This window comes from Pseudophryne corroboree, chromosome 12 (genome assembly GCF_028390025.1).
Source record: "Pseudophryne corroboree isolate aPseCor3 chromosome 12, aPseCor3.hap2, whole genome shotgun sequence".
NCBI lineage: Eukaryota > Metazoa > Chordata > Amphibia > Anura > Myobatrachidae > Pseudophryne > Pseudophryne corroboree.
The window spans coordinates 37386023-37406435 of NC_086455.1; the positions used below are offsets into that span (position 1 = coordinate 37386023).

At 45.6% G+C, this 20413-nt stretch overlaps 1 protein-coding gene across 8 annotated transcripts in view; it reads right to left on the reverse strand.

Annotated features, from left to right (window-relative positions):
* The window catches only part of LOC134980486 (phosphofurin acidic cluster sorting protein 2-like), a 203634-nt gene extending 183966 nt beyond the window's left edge, over positions 1-19668 (reverse strand). For 4 of the 8 annotated variants that reach the window (XM_063947344.1, XM_063947340.1, XM_063947341.1 and 1 more), the window contains exon 1: positions 19204-19668. In XM_063947344.1, coding sequence (XP_063803414.1) covers positions 19204-19313 — 110 coding nt within the window. In that variant the 5' untranslated portion in view covers positions 19314-19668. The remainder of the gene's footprint in view (positions 1-19203) is intronic. The other 4 variants (XM_063947343.1, XM_063947342.1, XM_063947338.1 and 1 more) reach the window with 1 other exon arrangement.
* Positions 19669-20413: the final 745 nt, after the last annotated feature.

Genomic DNA, 20413 nt, shown 5'->3' on the forward strand with positions numbered 1-20413 from the left:
TACAGAAGTAAGCGTAGTACTAAAGCTGTATCTGGAAGAGTCCATGATAATATGAATCACGTAGAAGGATTTTGAAACGCCAAGATTTTATTTTCACATTTTCCCAAATTAAATTACTTTCCACGTCAATCAAAAAAAAAAAAAGAAAAGCAGCGCTGTGCAAGGATAATTGATTTACCATCATAAATAATAACATGCAGAACACAAAACTACAGACTAGGTACAGTATGTTGCTACAAATATACAATACATCAATTCACATATAATGGTTTAAGTAACCAACCATATATGTTGCTGGTTTAATAAATATCTGTGGATGAATCTCTCAGCCCAGAGCCCATTCAAATCTTATATCAAATGGTAAACTGCACAGTCAATATGGTCACATGATCGTGTCATTATCTTTTATCGGATATTAAGCCAAGGTAAGCCTAAATGACTCTCGATGGCTTTTCTCATTAGTGGTATTGTTTGACAAGCTGGAGCAAAACCTATATTTATTTAATCACACCAGCATAACAATCAGGGGAGGCACGCTGCAGAATGCAGTTCCTATGACTCACTAATCTGCATTTACTGAAGCACTAGTTCTAAACATGTGCTTAAGTAATTTTAGAAACTAAATCAGCAAATCAATTAAATTTACAGATTCAGGGCTAATTGAAGCAAGCAATCCAGTTTTACAGCTCTGATTCAATACACAACGATCTGAACTACAGTATACATTCATTTCCTTTTACCTTGTACTTTTCCAGAATTTACAGTTTAATTAACACATCGGAATATGTTCCAAGGTATACAGTATTTCAATATATAACTGACATGTATTACAAAGGTCCCATATGACATTTCCACCTCCATGGTCCCAAGGTTAGTGCATATTGCACTGGAGGCCTGAGTCTAAACGGGTGGTCTTCAGTTTGCCAGCTGTCGAGATCCTCTAAACATCCGTCTAAACACCTCACAATACTTCAAGATATTAGAAAGTCTGCTATGTTCCTATTCATGGGCCAGGGAACAGCTCTTGCAGCAGTTACATGAAAACCATTTATTACACTATTCAAGAGCGAGAGCTTGTTCCGTCCACTGTTTGTTTTACAGATTGAAACACCAAGGTAAATACACCTTTCACACTCTGTGCACACATACTGGTAAAACACAGATTACTACCTCCACAAGTGTTTACATTGCTTCCAAAAGCCATGTCCCACTGAGCTAAGGGCCTAATTCAGCATGGATCGTAGATGTGTGAAAAAATACACATCTACTATCCATTTCTCTGACGCCCCCTCCCCTCCCTGCGGGGCACTTTCACACGGCACCTCAACCCAGGTCGACCTGGCAATAATCCAGGTTATATTGATGATGTGAAAAGGGTATTACACTCAAACGTGCTGGACACAACCAGACTAGCACATGCTACATTCAAACAATGTACTGTGCTTTATGACAATTTCAATATACAGTGTTCTCTTATACCCCTTTTAGACCAAACGCCCAGGTTGCATTGAACACGGGCTTAAAAGTCATGTCACAGTGGCTTGAAACCTATTCATACCACAGGCTGAAACCATATTATTAACGGGGCTTTTCCTCTTCCAGCGCTTGGAGATGACATCATCTCCAAGCGCCAGTGAGCCGACTCTCCATAGGGTTTGAATGGAACCTAAGTTGGAAGACCTGGGTTACCCTGTTTACACGGGATCCGGTATGAAGATCGACAGTGTGTAGGTCGACAATGTTTGGGTCAACCACTATTGGTCGACATGTTTTCAAGGTCGACAGGGTTTCTAGGTCAACATGTCGAAATGTCGACATGATTTTCCCTTTTTTTCTTTTTTTTTAAACGTTTTCATACTTAACAATCCAAGCGGACTACGATTGGGAATAGTAAACTGTGCCGAACGCAGCGGTAGCAAAGCGAGGCACCTTGCCCGAAACGCGAGCCATGCGAGGGGACACGGTGCACTAATTGGGCTTCCTGGTCACTGTACAGAGAAAACGACACCAAAATAAACATGAAAAACTCATGTTGACCTTTCGACCTAGAAACCCTGTCGACCTAGTGACTGTCGACTTATAGTGGTCGACCCAAACATTAACGACCTAGACACTGTCGATCCACACTCGTTTACACTGGCCCGTAACAGGGGTCCTTCCTGGGACCAACCTTGCAAGCTACCAAAGCTGGATTCCCGGGTCACTGGAACCGGGGGAAGTGTTTCCGGGGACCCTTTCACATCGAGCCGAGACCCGGGTTAACACAGCAATAACCTGGGTCAAATCGGCAGTGTGGAAGGAGAATAAGTGAATTTAGCAGCGAATACGAAAATATGATAATTGCTTATTATGCTTAGAAAGTGTCACAGCTGTCAACTAATTTATTGACAGTTTTAAGCCATGAGAGATGATGTACCATCTGGAATAAAAAAAAACAAAAAGAGAAAAATAATTTTTACAGTTGTCTGCACTCTCGATTAGCAGGCATTAATAGATTCAGGTTATTCCATGCAGATTTCAAAGTGGCCATTTCAGATTGTAATGAAACACGGTATAATGAATGCTGCTGTGGGCGTAAAGAAAACCCCCAAATCTTAAGGGCCCCATACACTAGGACGATAATGCCCAATTTCATGCGATTTCAGCCCGATATATTGGATAAAATCGGGCATATTGGAGGAGTTTCCAATCCGATGAGCGTTCCCGTGAGCATCGGATCGGATCCTCCGGATTGAATGTGCTGCACGTTCAATCTCGTCCGACACCGCAGGCGTGGCAGGGATCGCCCAAAATACATTGTATGCAAAAGGACAGCATACAATGTATCTTGTGCAATCCTGCCCCCCCCCCCCTCCCGGGAGGCTGCCATGGTGATCACCCGCGACATGTCAGACGGACATGTCGCGGTAGTCTATGGGGCTCTTTAGGCAGATATGCACACTGGTTTTGAAGTTATATGCCTTTTTTTAATGAAAAATTTGCTACAGTTTGAGTATCCCTTATCCAAAATGCTTGGAACCAGATATATTTTAGATATGGGATTTTTCCATATTTTGGAATAATTGCATACCATAATGAGATATCATGGTGATGGGACCTAAGTCTAAGACCAGAATGCATTTATATTTCATATACACCTTATACATACAGCCTGAAGGTCATTTTAGCCAATATTTTTAATAACTTTAGGGTCGATTCCATTCACCGACAGTTGAATAGCGCCGGGAGCTATTCAATACAGCGCCAAGTGACAGTCAATTGCTGGGAATTCTTCTCTCACCCCCGGGGGATGAGAAGGGAAATCTGACAAAAGTGCTGCAGAGCAGCCGGCGCGAGGCTGATTCTGTCGGAATTCAGCATCGCGGCAGGGAGTTCGGAGAATGCCCCGTGCTCCCAACAAATCAACCTGTTAAGTCCGGGAGAACGGGCATTCGCCAACTTAACATGAGCAGAATTGAATAGCGCAGGGAGCTAATTCCTGGCGCTATTCAACTGTCGGTGAATTGTATCGACCCCTTTGTGTATTAAACAAAGTTTGTGTACATTGAGCCAATAGAAAACAAAAAGGTTTCACGATCTCCATCTCACTCAAAAAATTCCATCTCTCGGAATATTCCGTATTTCGGAATATTTGGATATGGGATACTCAACCTGTATTAAAACATTTTTAAATTGTAGCTTGCTTAATTAAGCTAGGGAGTTGGGCAAGGTCTAATTTTAAACATCTTTTTATGGGCTGTCATATGATATGAAACAAAGCAGCATGTTTCAATAAAAAGTCAAAATTAATATTTTCTCAAAATCAAAAATGTTAATTTCTCAAAAAGCCAATAATTTTTTTTTAATACTTGAAAACAATCTTAAATTGTTCATAATGTTGTTAATTCGCCAAAGTTTTATTTTGGGATCATGACGGAATCGCTTGCTATAAGAGCTTTAATTTTTGAGTGTTTCATGAAACTTGTTTAAAAAATAAATAAATAATAATATTTTTTCCCAGTTAACAACATTACAGCCCACCTTTTACATTTCCCTGGACCACTACAAGTTTTTCCCTGGTAATACACCACAAATAGTATCATCAACTCACTCACTCATAAATCACAAAAAAATTAAAGTTCTTATAGCAACCGATCCAGTCATGACACCAAAATAAAACTTTGGTTATTTATTAACAACAGTATGAACAATTTGAGATGTTTTTCCCAAAAAAATGTAAATAAAAATTAGCTTCTTGATAAGTTCAAAATTTAGAAGAAAAAAATAAAATAAAAACATTTTTATGGAAACATACTGCAGTGTTATTTATCATATGAAATCCCATAAAAAGAGGTTTAAAATTATACCTTGCCCAACTCTCTTGCTCAATTCGGTGATATGCAAGTGCAAGTTACAAAAATGTTATTTAGCATATTTTTGGTGAAAAATTGCAGCTTTAGAAGGTATATAACTTCAAAACCAGTATGCCTATCAGACTAAGGGGTATATTCAATTAAAGTCGGATCCATTCCGACATGTATTTGTCGGAATGGATCCGACATCCCCTATTCAATCCCAACTAAAATTCGACTTTTTCAAATCGAATTTTAGATGGGACCCGGAGGAGGCGAGGGCGAGCCACGGGGGGACAGCCGGCAGCAGCCAGAGGAGATCAGTGCTACGGAGTAGCGCTGCAGCAGGATGTCACTCACCATCCCGACCTCACGGCAGCTTCCATCCGGTTCCAGCTGCTGTGAGGTCGGGCGGGTGAGTGACATCCCGAACATTTCTTCTTTAAATAGCGGATGTAATGATGTAGGATTAACAGACATAGGGGGCTATGCAATTAGGTAACGAATTCGCCCCACCGGATATACATTTAGGGCCGTTTTTGACCATTTTTAAGGCATTTTCGCCAGGCCTTTTCACCTTGTTTTTTAATTGGCGAAAAATGCCTAAAAATCGGCAAAAAATGGCAGGGTTTTCAATGGAAAAGCTGTGGATTCGCCAATCCACGTGTTTTCAGTCCCTGACGCATTTTTCGCCTAGTAGAACTCTGGCCCTGATATTGCATAGGGTGAATCCCCATTCGCCCTAAAAATAGCGAAAAGCTCAGTTTTTCCGCCTAGACGAAAATAACGGAGCTAATTGCAGGAGGAGTTATTGTGACCATCGGTCTCCTGACCGTCGGTCACATAACTACATCCCTTCCAAATGGGAGGCTGCTTAGGCTATTTTTTGACTAAGCATCTACTGCCCAGGGGTATAACAGACATGTTTCCTAGCCACCACCGCTGATGCCATAGACAATGCTGTCCAAAAGAAGCCTCACACAGGCACTAAGCTATCCATTGTAACGCACAGTAAACAAAAGAACTTCCAGCAAGTGCTTTTCTGTTGTTTGTGGCTGGATCCAGGCTCCATTCTCAGTACTATAGCCTAAAAACACTACAAACGGTCCTGAGTCCTCTCTGCACTGCCTGGTCCTCCTAGCTGGCACTTTCCTATAACATGGTACACACACACACACACACACACACACGAGCAGAATATTGGCATCAATCAGTGGCGGAAGTTCCGGAGGCAACGGAGTCGGTCGCCGCCGGGCTCCAGCTCTGAAGAGGGCACCTGGCCCGGCCCCGGCCGTCTCCGTTGCCTCTACTGAGCTCCAGCCTCCGTGCGCAGCAGGAGAGCACTCTGATCAGCGCTGCCGTGCATAGCAGCGCGGCACACGCCATACTTTCAGCAGGGGCAGGGGGGGGGGGGGGTTTGCCGGCAGTGTGTCAGGCAATGCTCCCGCCTCCTCACAGCCCTGCTCACTCATCTCCCGCCAGCTCTCTCCCCACCCGCGGCTTAGAGAGTCAGCTTGAAGACGGGAATCGTGAGCTGCTGTGCCAGATGATGCCTCTTCTATTGGTGAGGAGCAGCAGCGGTGGCTGTAGTGTTAGGGACATGTGCAGTGTGTGTGTATATATATATATAGGGTTGTGTGTGTGTGTATCCTATATGGAGCTGTGTGTGTGTACAGTATATACAGGGGCTGTATGTGTGTCTATATGGGACTGTGTGTGCATATACATAGGGTTGTGTGTGTCCTATATGGAGCTATGTGTATGTATGGGGCTGTGTGTGTATATACATAGGGGGGGGTGTGTCCTATATGGAGCTATGTGTGTGTGTACAGTATATACAGGGGCTGTATGTGTGTCTATATGGGACTGTGTGTGCATATACATAGGGTTGTGTGTGTCCTATATGGAGCTATGTGTATGTATGGGGCTGTGTGTGTATATACATAGGGGTGTGTGTGTCCTATATGGAGCTATGTGTGTGTACAGTATATACAGGGGCTGTATGTGTGTCTATATGGGACTGTGTGTGCATATACATAGGGTTGTGTGTGTCCTATATGGAGCTATGTGTATGTATGGGGCTGTGTGTGTATATACATAGGGGTGTGTGTGTCCTATATGGAGCTGTGTGTGTGTACAGTATATACAGGGGCTGTATGTGTGTCTATATGGGACTGTGTGTGCATATACATAGGGTTGTGTGTGTCCTATATGGAGCTATGTGTATGTTTGGGGCTGTGTGTGTATATACATAGGGGTGTGTGTGTCCTATATGGAGCTATGTGTATGTATGGGGCTGTGTGTGTATATACACATGAGGTTATGTGTGTCCTATATGGAGCTTTGTGTGTGTGTATACAGGAGGCTGTATGTGTATATATACACATGGGGTTGTGTGTGTGTATGTATATATATATATATATATATATATATATATATATATATATATATATATATATATATATATATATATGTAGCATACTGTGTAACAAACAGCGGCACTCAGAGACTGACACAGCGTGAATAAAGTGCTGGTGCTTTTAATTCATGGCTGGTAACTCCAACGTTTCGGGGCACGCAAGCCCCTTTTTCAAGGTGAGCCAAATACAAAGTGCACTTTGTATTTGGCTCACCTTGAAAAAGGGGCTTGCGTGCCCCGAAACGTTGGAGTTACCAGCCATGAATTAAAAGCACCAGCACTTTATTCACGCTGTGTCAGTCTCTGAGTGCCGCTGTTTGTTACACAGTTTGCGACCTGCATTAATTCCTCCAGATGGCACCTGAGCAACATATCCATCGCTAGGAGAGTGCCGATCCGACAATTGCAAGTATATATAACTGTGTGGATAGACCACAGGTTCACAAACTCGGTCCTCAGGACCCCACACAGTGCATGTTTTGCAGGTCTCCTCACAGAATCACAAGTGAAATAATTAGCTCCACCTGTGGACCTTTCAAAATGTGTCAGTGAGTAATTAATACACCTGTGCACCTGCTGGGTTACCTGCAAAACATGCACTGTGTGGGGTCCTGAGGACCGAGTTTGAGAACCACTGGGATAGACTATCTATCTATATAGGGCTGTGTGTTTATACTATGGTGCTATGTGCATGCGCGTATTTGGGCAGTGTGCATATATGGGGCTGTGTGTGCGTATGTATGTATATGGGGCTGTGTGTGCGTATGTATGTATATGGGTCTATGTGTGTGCGTATGTATGTATATGGGGCTGTGTGTGTGTGTATATGTGGCTCTCTGCATATGTGGCTGTCTTTGTATGCGGCTTTGCATGTGTATAAGTGTCTCTTTGTGTGGCTGTGTGTGTGCATATATTAGGCTGCGTGAGTGGTGGGGGGGGGCACACCATTGTCTAATTCGCCTCCGGGCATCTGGTTTAAACTTACGCCCCTGGCATCAATCCAGATTTGTCACCAGAACAGCTCCTGGGGAAAGAAGACAGGCATTCCCAGATAGCCAATCCTCTCCATGGTGACCTCCACAGAAGGAGAGTCGTTGGAACCATCAAGCAGGTAAGCCCTATACTACAAAGGAAAACACTGACTGATTAGAAATTACAATATAAAGCGTGGAAGTGTTTTCATCTAGACTACATCTAGCTGACATAGAAGGAAAGCAACACATAGGGGTCGATTCAATTCGGCAACAGATAAATAGCGCCGGGAACTAGCTCCCAACGCTATTCAATTCAGCTACTAGTTACCCGCAATTGTCGGGAATTCTTCTCTCACCCCCGGGGGGTGAGAGAAGAAAACAGACAAAAGTGCGGCCAACGTGAGGCTGATTCTGCCGGGAATCAGCATCGCTGCGGGTAGTTAAGTCGGAGAATGCCCGTTCTCCCGACAAAACTACCTGTTAAGTCGGCGAGAACGGGCATTCGCCGACTTAACTTTAGCTGAATTGAATAGCGTCGGGAGCTAATTCCCGGCGCTATTCATCTGTTGCAGAATTTAATCAACCCTATAGTAATAGCTGACGGATAACATATAACTTACATTATGTTACGTGCAAAAAATTTATATATCTTATGGTATACATTATACCCTTATGTCCCATTGTCAGACTGGCCCGCAAGGGTACAGGGAAAATCCCCAGTGGGCCCGCCACCCCTCTTCCTCTAATATTAGGTTTCATGTCATGCACTTGAATTATATATTGTTACTCTATTACAGTATCAGGTACAGGTGTCCTTAGACACCACCATGGGCTGCATCATAGAAACCTGCCCCTTCTCTACAGCAGCTGCAGAGTCTTCATCTGCCTACGGCCACCTACATCTGCTCCTGTACATCTGTTTATGCAGTAACTCTCATTGACACGCCCGCGACCCTCTCGTAACACCCCAATTTAAAAAAAAAAAAAAAAGAAGGAAAAGACGGCAGCTTCTGACAGTTTTTGGTCGGAAGGGGATCCGACCTATTCATTAGGGCCCCGTTTATTCTGACAAATCGGGAAACCCGACTTGTGGGAATGCTGTCGGAATGTACGCTGACCGGCGGCTTCAGCCGCCGATCAGCGTGCATTGTCGGAAGCGGGGCCAAACCAGACAGGTTTTAGCCCCGTTTTTGACACACTCAAGGTGAGAAGACTGGGAGCGGTGCGGCGGGCTACGGGAATCGGGGATGAGAGGTACATTGATGGCCGTCCCCCGGCCAGACACCTCTCTCCCTGCAGCGCCTCCCCCCCGCCGCCGCAGACATCTCCCTCCGCTGGAAGCTCCCTCCGCCGCACGCAGCCACCCGGCTCCCCAACCGTGGCTGTCAGCGCACCTGACAGCCGCGGTAGGACAGGAACCTGGGTACGGGCAAATCAGACAGTCGGATTTGGCCGTCCATTGAATAGGGTTTGTCGGGTCCATTCAGACAACTGCATGTCTGAATGGACCCGACTCTTATTGAATATACCCCTATATGTCCAACACCGTGTGGCTCAATCACAACAGCACCATTGTGCTTACTCTAGGTAATGCATGTGCCAGACCAGTTTTTAGGCCTTTACGCACATGTGCAGTTGAAAGAAAGAAAAAAAAGCAACTATGAGAACATTTACATTGCATGCTGCTCCGACTCAACCCATAGCCTCAAACCAACATTTTTCCTCATTGTACCTCACCACACCTCCCACCTCCAGTCAGGAAACCGCAGAGAACTCAGTCTCCATATGCAGGTGGGGTACTTCAGTAGCAGTGTTGGCGTTCCCTTACAGGCCAGCCTGTACCCAGCTCCTACCTACACAGAGATCCAGGCAACGGAGGTGAGGGAAAGAGAGGCCATGACCCCTGCAGAGCATAATGTTGGGTACACACCTATACAATCCATGGTATAAGCACCCAATCGGGTGAACGGGCCAACAATTCTATAGGTGTGTATGCAAGACCATAGCAGGGGCGTTAGTCGATAAATGGCTTAAAACACTCTCACCCGTTCATGACCCGTTTTGATTTATTTTATTGGCCCCATTTCCTAGACGCCCGTACACACGGAGCTATTTCTAGCACAACTTGTACGGGGGCTTGCGAGGAGCCGACAGGTCAACCTGGGGACACAGCACTCGGCTGACCGGGAGCATTTACTCGATCAGCCGAGCGTGTACCCAGTTTAAGACTGCTGCAAGAATGCTGGAATTATTAGCCAATCTACAACAATAAACAGAAGAGACAATCTGTCCCAGAATGAGTGTGATATGCTGCTTAATGTGATACAGTATCTGAAAAGGGCGTTCCATCCTTTGAAGTCAGATGTAAACTGGTCACCAATAGACTAAAAGGTGGCCATCAGAATTTATTGAGCTATAGATATCTGATAAACAACAGTGGGGTCTATTCATACAGCAGTAAAAAGGCCTTTATCACTTGTCACCTGTGATAACAGGGCTTTTCACAGCTTTACTTTAGAGAAGGAATTACTGTAGAGAGATACCCCTAATAAGGAAGTGCACAGTTCCCTTCCCAATACACTAGTATGGGGATAGTCATTCAGAGAAGAATGGAAAGCTCAGCTTTCCGTGTTACTTCTTAGAAAAACTTTGCCATCAGTGGTTGGAGAGGAGAAGGGAATATTAATCTTCCTTTCTCCACCCCACCCACCTTTCCATACAACACCAGTCGCACAGTCCCCTAATCACATCCAACTTGAACGAGAATTATCTTATTTTTCTTTATGAATAGGGAATGTGGGGAATTGTGAAATGTTTTGGAGGCTGTAAACAACCTGTTTGTATAAAACTGCAAGCAATTCATAGAAAACATAGGATAACTAACTCAGTAAAATAGTACAGCAGCTTTGTATTAAAACAATACGTACAAGTCACAAAATGAACGTACAAAACGAAAACTCATCAATTTCCAAAATATCAGATGACCTATACTATACCCCTTTTCCACTGCAACCAGGAAAAATGTCTATCAACCCGTCAATTTCCCGGGTCTCAGCTCCGTGACCCTGGTCAGAAGCAGAAACCCAGGACGTACTCCCAGTTTGCGTCCTTTCGCATATGCAGTAATCCCGGGTTGATGCGCGTTCACTTGCATAAACACGGGATTTAGCTGCATGTCTGAAAGGGTTATTCATCACTTCCAACCACGCATCTATCTGCAGGCCAATCTCATCATGGTATCTCCATAGCTAGAGAGACAAATTATGTTCCTTGACAGCTGGATAACAGTACGTTAATCATTACAACAATTGCTATGGATAAGCAGTTTATAAAGGAGTGCAGTGCTTACCGTCAGTGCTATGTCCCCATTTTGTCATTAAAGTGGTTTTACTCTATTATAATCCCAAAAAAATAAGAATTTACTTACCGATAATTCTATTTCTCGTAGTCCGTAGTGGATGCTGGGGACTCCGTCAGGACCATGGGGAATAGCGGCTCCGCAGGAGACAGGGCACAAAAGTAAAAGCTTTAGGATCAGGTGGTGTGCACTGGCTCCTCCCCCTATGACCCTCCTCCAAGCCTCAGTTAGGATACTGTGCCCGGACGAGCGTACACAATAAGGAAGGATTTTGAATCCCGGGTAAGACTCATACCAGCCACACCAATCACACTGTACAACCTGTGATCTGAACCCAGTTAACAGCATGATAACAGCGGAGCCTCTGAAAAGATGGCTCACAACAATAATAACCCGATTTTTGTAACAATAACTATGTACAAGTATTGCAGACAATCCGCACTTGGGATGGGCGCCCAGCATCCACTACGGACTACGAGAAATAGAATTATCGGTAAGTAAATTCTTATTTTCTCTGACGTCCTAAGTGGATGCTGGGGACTCCGTCAGGACCATGGGGATTATACCAAAGCTCCCAAACGGGCGGGAGAGTGCGGATGACTCTGCAGCACCGAATGAGAGAACTCCAGGTCCTCCTCAGCCAGGGTATCAAATTTGTAGAATTTTTCAAACGTGTTTGCCCCTGACCAAGTAACAGCTCGGCAAAGTTGTAAAGCCGAGACCCCTCGGGCAGCCGCCCAAGACGAGCCCACCTTCCTTGTGGAATGGGCATTTACATATTTTGGCTGTGGCAGGCCTGCCACAGAATGTGCAAGCTGAATTGTACTACACATCCAACTAGCAATCGTCTGCTTAGAAGCAAGAGCACCCAGTTTGTTGGGTGCATACAGGATAACAGCAAGTCAGTTTTCCTGACTCCAGCCGTCCTGGAAACCTATATTTTCAGGGCCCTGACAACATCTAGCAACTTGGAGTCCTCCAAGTCCCTAGTAGCCGCAGGTACCACAATAAGCTGGTTCAGGTGAAACGCTGACACCACCTTAGGGAGAAACTGGGGACGAGTCCGCAGCTCTGCCCTGTCCGAATGGACAATCAGATATGGGCTTTTGTGAGACAAAGCCGCCAATTCTGACACTCGCCTGGCCGAGGCGAGGGCCAACAGCATGGTCACTTTCCATGTGAGATGCTTCAAATCCACAGATTTGAGCGGTTTAAACCAATGTGATTTGAGGAATCCTAGAACTACGTTGAGATCCCACAGTGCCACTGGAGGCACAAAAGGGGGTTGTATATGCAGTACTCCCTTGACAAACTTCTGGACTTCAGGAACTGAAGCCAATTCTTTCTGGAAGAAAATCGACAGGGCCGAAATTTGAACCTTAATGGACCCCAATTTGAGGCCCATAGACACTCCTGTTTGTAGGAAATGCAGGAATCGACCGAGTTGAAATTCCTCCGTGGGGGCCTTCCTGGCCTCACACCATGCAACATATTTTCGCCAAATGCGGTGATAATGTTGTGCGGTCACCTCCTTCCTGGCTCTGACCAGGGTAGGGATGACCTCTTCCGGAATGCCTTTTTCCTTTAGGATCCGGCGTTCAACCGCCATGCCGTCAAACGCAGCCGTGGTAAGTCTTGGAACAGACATGATCCTTGCTGAAGCAAGTCCCTTCTTAGTATCTCTTGAAGTTCCGGGTACCAAGTCCTTCTTGGCCAATCCGGAGCCACGAGTATAGTTCTTACTCCTCTCCGTCTTATAATTCTCAGTACCTTGGGTATGAGAGGCAGAGGAGGGAACACATACACCGACTGGTACACCCACAGTGTTACCAGAGCGTCCCAGCTATTGCCTGAGGGTCTCTTGACCTGGCGCAATACCTGTCCAGTTTTTTGTTCAGACGGGACGCCATCATGTCCACCTTTGGTCTTTCCCAACGGTTCACAATCATGTGGAAGACTTCCAGATGAAGTCCCCACTCTCCCGGGTGGAGGTCGTTCCTGCTGAGGAAGTCTGCTTCCCAGTTGTCCACTCCCGGAATGAACACAGCTGACACTGTTATCACATGATTTTTCGCCCAGCGAAGAATCCTTGCTGCCATTGCCCTCCTGCTTCTTGTGCCGCCCTGTCTGTTTACGTGGGCGACTGTCGTGATGTTGTCCGACTGGATCAGCACCGGTTGACTTTGAAGCAGAGGTCTTCCTAGGCTCAGAGCATTGTAAATTGCCCTTAGCTCCAGTATATTTATGTGGAGAGAAGTCTCCAGACTTGACCACACTCCTTGGAAATTTCTTCCCTGTGTGACTGCTCCCCAGCCTCTCAGGCTGGCATCCGTGGTCACCAGAACCCAGTCCTGAATGCCGAATGTGCTGCCCTCTAGTAGATGAGCACTCTGCAGCCACCACAGAAGAGACACCCTTGTCCTTGGAGACAGGATTATCCGCTGATGCATCTGAAGATGCGATCCGGACCATTCGTCCAGCAGATCCCACTGAAAAATTCTTGCGTGAAATCTGCCGAATGGAATCGCTTCGTAAGAAGCCACCATTTTTCCCAGGACTCTTGTGCATTGATGCACTGACACTTGGCCTGGTTTTAGGAGGTTTCTGACTAGCTCGGATAACTCCCTGGCTTTCTCCTCCGGGAGAAACACCTTTTTCTGGACTGTGTCCAGAATCATCCCTAGGAACAGCAGACGTGTCGTCGGAAACAGCTGCGATTTTGGAATATTTAGAATCCACCCGTGCTGTCGTAGAACTACTTGAGATAGTGCTACTCCGACCTCCAACTGTTCTCTGGACCTTGCCCTTATCAGGAGATCGTCCAAGTAAGGGATAAATAAGACGCCTTTTCTTTGAAGAAGGATCATCATTTCGGCCATTACCTTGGTAAAGACCCGGGGTGCCGTGGACAATCCAAACAGCAGCGTCTGAAACTGATAGTGACAGTTCTGTACCACGAACCTGAGGTACCCTTGGTGAGAAGGGCAAATTGGGACATGGAGGTAAGCATCCTTGATGTCCAGGGACACCATATAGTCCCCTTCTTCCTGGTTCTCTATCACTGCTCTGAGTGACTCCATCTTGATTTGAACCTTTGTATGTAAGTGTTCAAAGATTTCAGATTTAGAATAGGTCTCACCGAGCCGTCTGGCTTCAGTACCACAATATAGTGTGGAATAATACCCCTTTCCTTGTTGTAGGAGGGGTACTTTGATTATCACCTGCTGGGAATACAGCTTGTGAATTGTTTCCAATACTGCCTCCCTGTCGGAGGGAGACGTTGGTAAAGCAGACTTCAGGAACCTGCGAGGGGGAGACGTCTCGAATTTCCAATCTGTACCCCTGGGATACTACTTGTAGGATCCAGGGGTCCACTTGCGAGTGAGCCCACTGCGCGCTGAAACTCTTGAGACGACCCCCCACCGCACCTGAGTCCGCTTGTACGGCCCCAGCGTCATGCTGAGGACTTGGCAGAAGCGGTGGAGGGCTTCTGTTCCTGGGAAGGGGCTGCCTGCTGCAGTCTTCTTCCCTTTCCTCTATCCCTGGGCAGATATGACTGGCCTTTTGCCCGCTTGCCCTTATGGGGACGAAAGGACTGAGGCTGAAAAGACGGTGTCTTTTTCTTTATACGGCAATACTTCCATGTGCCGTTTGGAATCTGCATCACCTGACCACTGTCGTGTCCATAAACATCTTCTGGCAGATATGGACATCGCACTTACTCTTGATGCCAGAGTGCAAATATCCCTCTGTGCATCTCGCATATATAGAAATGCATCCTTTAAATGCTCTATAGTCAATAAAATACTGTCCCTGTCAAGGGTATCAATATTTTCAGTCAGGGAATCCGACCAAGCCACCCCAGCGCTGCACATCCAGGCTGAGGCGATCGCTGGTCGCAGTATAACACCAGTATGTGTGTATATACTTTTTAGGATATTTTCCAGCCTCCTATCAGCTGGCTCCTTGAGGGCGGCCGTATCTGGAGACGGTAACGCCACTTGTTTTGATAAGCGTGTGAGCGCCTTATCCACCCTAAGGGGTGTTTCCCAACGCGCCCTAACTTCTGGCGGGAAAGGGTATAACGCCAATAATTTTCTATCGGGGGAAACCCACGCATCATCACACACTTCATTTAATTTATCTGATTCAGGAAAAACTACAGGTAGTTTTTTCACACCCCACATAATACCCTTTTTTGTGGTACTTGTAGTATCAGAAATATGTAACACCTCCTTCATTGCCCTTAACATGTAACGTGTGGCCCTAATGGAAAATACGTTTGTTTCTTCACCGTCGACACTGGAGTCTGTGTCGACCGACTGAGGTAAATGGGCGTTTTAAAGCCCCTGACGGTGTTTGAGACGCCTGGACAGGTACCAATTGGTTTGCCGGCCGTCTCATGTCGTCAACCGACCTTGCAGCGTGTTGACATTATCACGTAATTCCCTAAATAAGCCATCCATTCCGGTGTCGACTCCCTAGAGAGTGACATCACCATTTCAGGCAATTGCTCCGCCTCCTCACCAACATCGTCCTCATACATGTCGACACACACGTACCGACACACAGCACACACACAGGGAATGCTCTGATAGAGGACAGGACCCCACTAGCCCTTTGGGGAGACAGAGGGAGAGTTTGCCAGCACACACCAAAACGCTATAATTATACAGGGACAACCTTATATAAGTGTTTTCCCTTATAGCATCTTAATATATAATAATATCGCCAAATAAGTGCCCCCCCTCTCTGTTTTAACCCTGTTTCTGTAGTGCAGTGCAGGGGAGAGCCTGGGAGCCTTCCTAGCAGCGGAGCTGTGTAGGAAAATGGCGCTGTGTGCTGAGGAGAATAGGCCCCGCCCCCTTTTCGGCGGGCTTCTTCTCCCGTTTTTCTGACAACCTGGCAGGGGTTAAATACATCCATATAGCCCCAGAGGCTATATGTGATGTATTTTTAGCCAGCATAGGTACTTTCATTGCTGCCCAGGGCGCCCCCCCCAGCGCCCTGCACCCTCAGTGACCGTTGGTGTGAAGTGTGCTGAGAGCAATGGCGCACAGCTGCAGTGCTGTGCGCTACCTCATGAAGACTGAGAAGTCTTCAGCCGCCGATTTCTGGACCTCTTCTCTCTTCAGCATCTGCAAGGGGGTCGGCGGCGCGGCTCCGGTGACCCATCCAGGCTGTACCTGTGATCGTCCCTCTGGAACTAGTGTCCAGTAGCCTAAGAAGCCAATCCATCCTGCACGCAGGTGAGTTCACTTCTTCTCCCCTAAGTCCCTCGTTGCAGTGAGCCTGTTGCCAGCAGGACTCACTGAAAATAAAAAACCTAACAAAACTTTTACTCTAAGCAGCTCTTTAGGAGAGCCACCTAGATTGCACCCTTCTCGGCCGGGCACAAAAACCTAACTGAGGCTTGGAGGAGGGTCATAGGGGGAGGAGCCAGTGCACACCACCTGATCCTAAAGCTTTTACTTTTGTGCCCTGTCTCCTGCGGAGCCGCTATTCCCCATGGTCCTGACGGAGTCCCCAGCATCCACTTAGGACGTCAGAGAAAAATGTCTGCTCTCAATACTAAGCACCTGAGTGTGTGACTGGGTCTGATTAAACATATCTAAATATATCTCAGCCAGTGTTTCTCACACCTGCTCTTTATCAAGTATATGTACAAACATACATTTTCACAGCCCACCTGCATAAATGTTCTATATTCTCCATCTATAACCAGATTTTCCAGTCTGGTATAAATAAAAAAGTATTTTTTTTTTATCAGGACAGCCCGTCTCTATATTCTAATAAATAAATAAATAAATAAATAAATATATATATATATATATATATATATATATTACACATACACACACATATATATATATATATATATATATATATATATATATATATATATATATATATATATATATATATATATATATATATATATATATATATATATACACACATACATACATACATACACACATTTATTTTCAACATATAAGTAAAATACTATTCTTAAAAAGGAGAGATTCTTACAGTGGTACCCATTCTACAACTACTGTCTGTTGTAATAACACATTTATGTTTGCCATCTTCATCTGTGTAAACATACAGCTCTCCAGAGTGACAACACCTAACAAAACATCCTGCCAAATGCCTTCACTTTCATTAATGTGGCTCACTTGGCTCCCAGCAATGCACCACAATATAACATAAGCACTTGTAAACAGAAAACAGCTACAACTTATATTAAAATCGCACCATCACTAGTGTCACTTATGAAACCTGGCTTACTACAATGCTGTATGGCTTATACAACAGCTCTCTACAGATATGTAGGTCTAAAACAAGTGATGAAACTATAAGAACATTTTAGAATACTGAGTAGTACTTTGACATATTGGGCTGAAAAAGGATGTCAACAAAGGAGATAGTATTATGCAAGTTATTCAGAAAAGTGAAATGGCATTGTATAAAACCATCACTGCCATGTAACTACAGACCGACCAAACATCCCTGTTCCACTATGGATAAAATGTTAAATAGTAATTTGTGGATGAATTATGACACAGCATGGACTTCACATAAATACATAACCACTTCCCTGGCCATTGGGGTTAATGCTTTCCCACCATTGGATAGATGGGGAGTGTATGTATGTATGTATGTATGTACAGTATGTATGTACGTATATATATGTATGTATATGATTTGTACGTGTATATGTATACACTGTTTGATGTGTCCTGATGACAGGGGGGAAGTACCCCGAAATGTTGATTAATAAAAACACCTTTATCACCTCAAAGTGGAGTCCAGGAGTGCCACCTTCTACATATGGACGTATATTGGGCCGGCTAAGCTCATAGGTGTGCACCCTGGCAAGTACTCATCATAATACTGTTTTTGGAGTGCCGCATTCTTGCTGTATGTATGTATATTTATTTTTTAGATTACATATACAATAACACAATACAAAATCACTACACATTTTATCAACGCAGGTGCTGAAACTGCTGTCCATCACAATTTGCACAGCTCTGAAGTCTAAAGGGCCCTACATACTAAAAGATTATCTGTCCAATCTGGCTGATTGGAAAGAAAATCTGGCAATGTCTGGGAGCAAATGGCAATTGACTATTTGCTCTCAAACATTGGAAATCAGACAAAAATGGACTTTAAGACAAATTGGTTAAGTTTGTTTCATTAAACCAATTTATCTGAACTGTTTTTGTCCATTTTCTTGATTTTGGGAGCAAATTGTTGATTGTCATTTGCTCCCAGCCATTGCCAGATTTTCTTTCCAATCAGCCAGATTGGACAGATAATCTTTAAGTGTGTAGGGACCTTTACTTTCACAAACCCTATTCCATCTACTGTCCACCTACTTTTGGTTCACGCTGTATAAATAAATATATAAATAAAGAAACGACAGGCAAGAGTAAGAAGGCCCTGCTCACACAGGGAAATAGGCATTTGAGATTGTAACCCTCCCTATAGACTGCCAAGGGTATTCAATTCTACACGATGGACAAGATGTGCCGTATCCGTAGCAGCACATCGCGCCCGCCAGAAATGCACGGAAAAATGTACAGAGGTCCTTTCAATTAGGGGCCGATGGAAAATAGTCTAAATGCCAGCAACGGCAATACCCACCGCGAAGTAGCTGGCATTTGTACACAGTCCTATGGGGCTGCAAACTAAAATCTGCTAATCCTGAGAATATGGCTGCACTTACTGGCTGAGGTGAGACAATCGCCCCTAATGCAATTGCCCCCACTCCTTTCAATTGAATTACCCCCACCAAACAGATGCTGAGAAGTGTGAGGGGCAGATGTACAAGATTGGAGAGAGATAAAGTACCAATCAGCTAATGACATTTGTCAGACAGCCTGGGACATGGCAGTTGGGAGCAGACTGGCTGGTACTTTATCTCTCTCCACTTTATCACTTTTCTATGCTTAGTCCATCTTCCCCTTTAATTCCGTCCACTTTCTCTCACTCCAAGTGTTAGTACATCTCCCCCTGATTCTCTAAAGAGCCAGAATGACAGGAAATAAAGCCAATGTGCCCATGACAGGGGCATGACCCAAGTTACAGCAACAGCCGCTCATGCGCCATTACCTGGGAATACAGCTGGGGCTGGAGCCGTCTATCTCCCAGGTGGCAAACAAGTTCATGGGCACTGGCCTGTTCAGTGCCCCGGGGAAGCTCAGCCTGCCCTTATCTGCCATGGCCGCCGCCGCCTCCTCCTCCTGTGCAGTAGAGAGCTGTCGCCTGGGCGGAGGACACAAGCCGGGTCCCCCCGGTCACATCTCTCCCCGGTGCCCCGTACTCCTCCTCTCGCCGCCCGGGTGCTACTGGCCGGCGCTGCTCAACCGCTGCTGCTACGAGATCCAATTTTTTTTTTTCTTCCCACGATTGAATAAGAAATTCTTTATTAACAACCCCCCGGATCCGTACACATAGAGCGGCACACACACACACACACAGTGACCAGGAGCTAGACCCCCTCCATCACATCACGAGAGCGCGCTCCCGAGTCCACTCTGTCAGTTGATTGGCTAGCCGGGCAGCCAGTCAGCGCTCTCCCATTTCTCTCACTGTTGTTATTATTATCTAGGGGAGCACGGCTGGGAGACGCGCACGGGCGGAAGTGATGTCAGAGGGAGGGCAGTGGTACTGGCAGCAGCAGTGGATGGTTGTGGTGCATAGTTAGTACAGTAGCACATGAATAATTCATGGTAATGCTGCTGCTGCGTTGACTGTTACCTAGGTGACTCACCCCGGGCACGCACCGACATGACAAGATGACGTCACATGTTCTACATCACTGGTGATAGGTGTCAGGCATAGGTAGCTCAGGATTTACGTGATAATATAATACACGGCTCCAGGTGGGAATTTAGAGGTGGGGGTATGGAAAATTTAATATAATAGCAGCAGGGGGTCTGCGGGCTTCCCCGGGCCCCAGGAGCTTTAAGTATTTAACAAAATCACCCCCTGGTCCTCTCACTCTCTATCCCTCTCTCACCCCCTGCATCACTCACCCCTGCACCTCTCACTCTCTATCCCTCTCTCAACCCCTGCATCACTCACCCCGGCACCTCTCACTCTCACCCCCTGCATTACTCACCCCATCACTCACCTTGGCACCTCTCACTCTATCTCTCTCACCCCCTGCATTACTCACCCCAGTACTCAGCCCCTGCACCTGTCACTCTCTCTATCCCTTTTTCTTACCCCCTGCATTACTCACCCCCATCACTCACCCCTGCACCTGTCACTCTCTCTATCCCTCTGCATCACTCACCCCGACACCTCTCACTCTCTC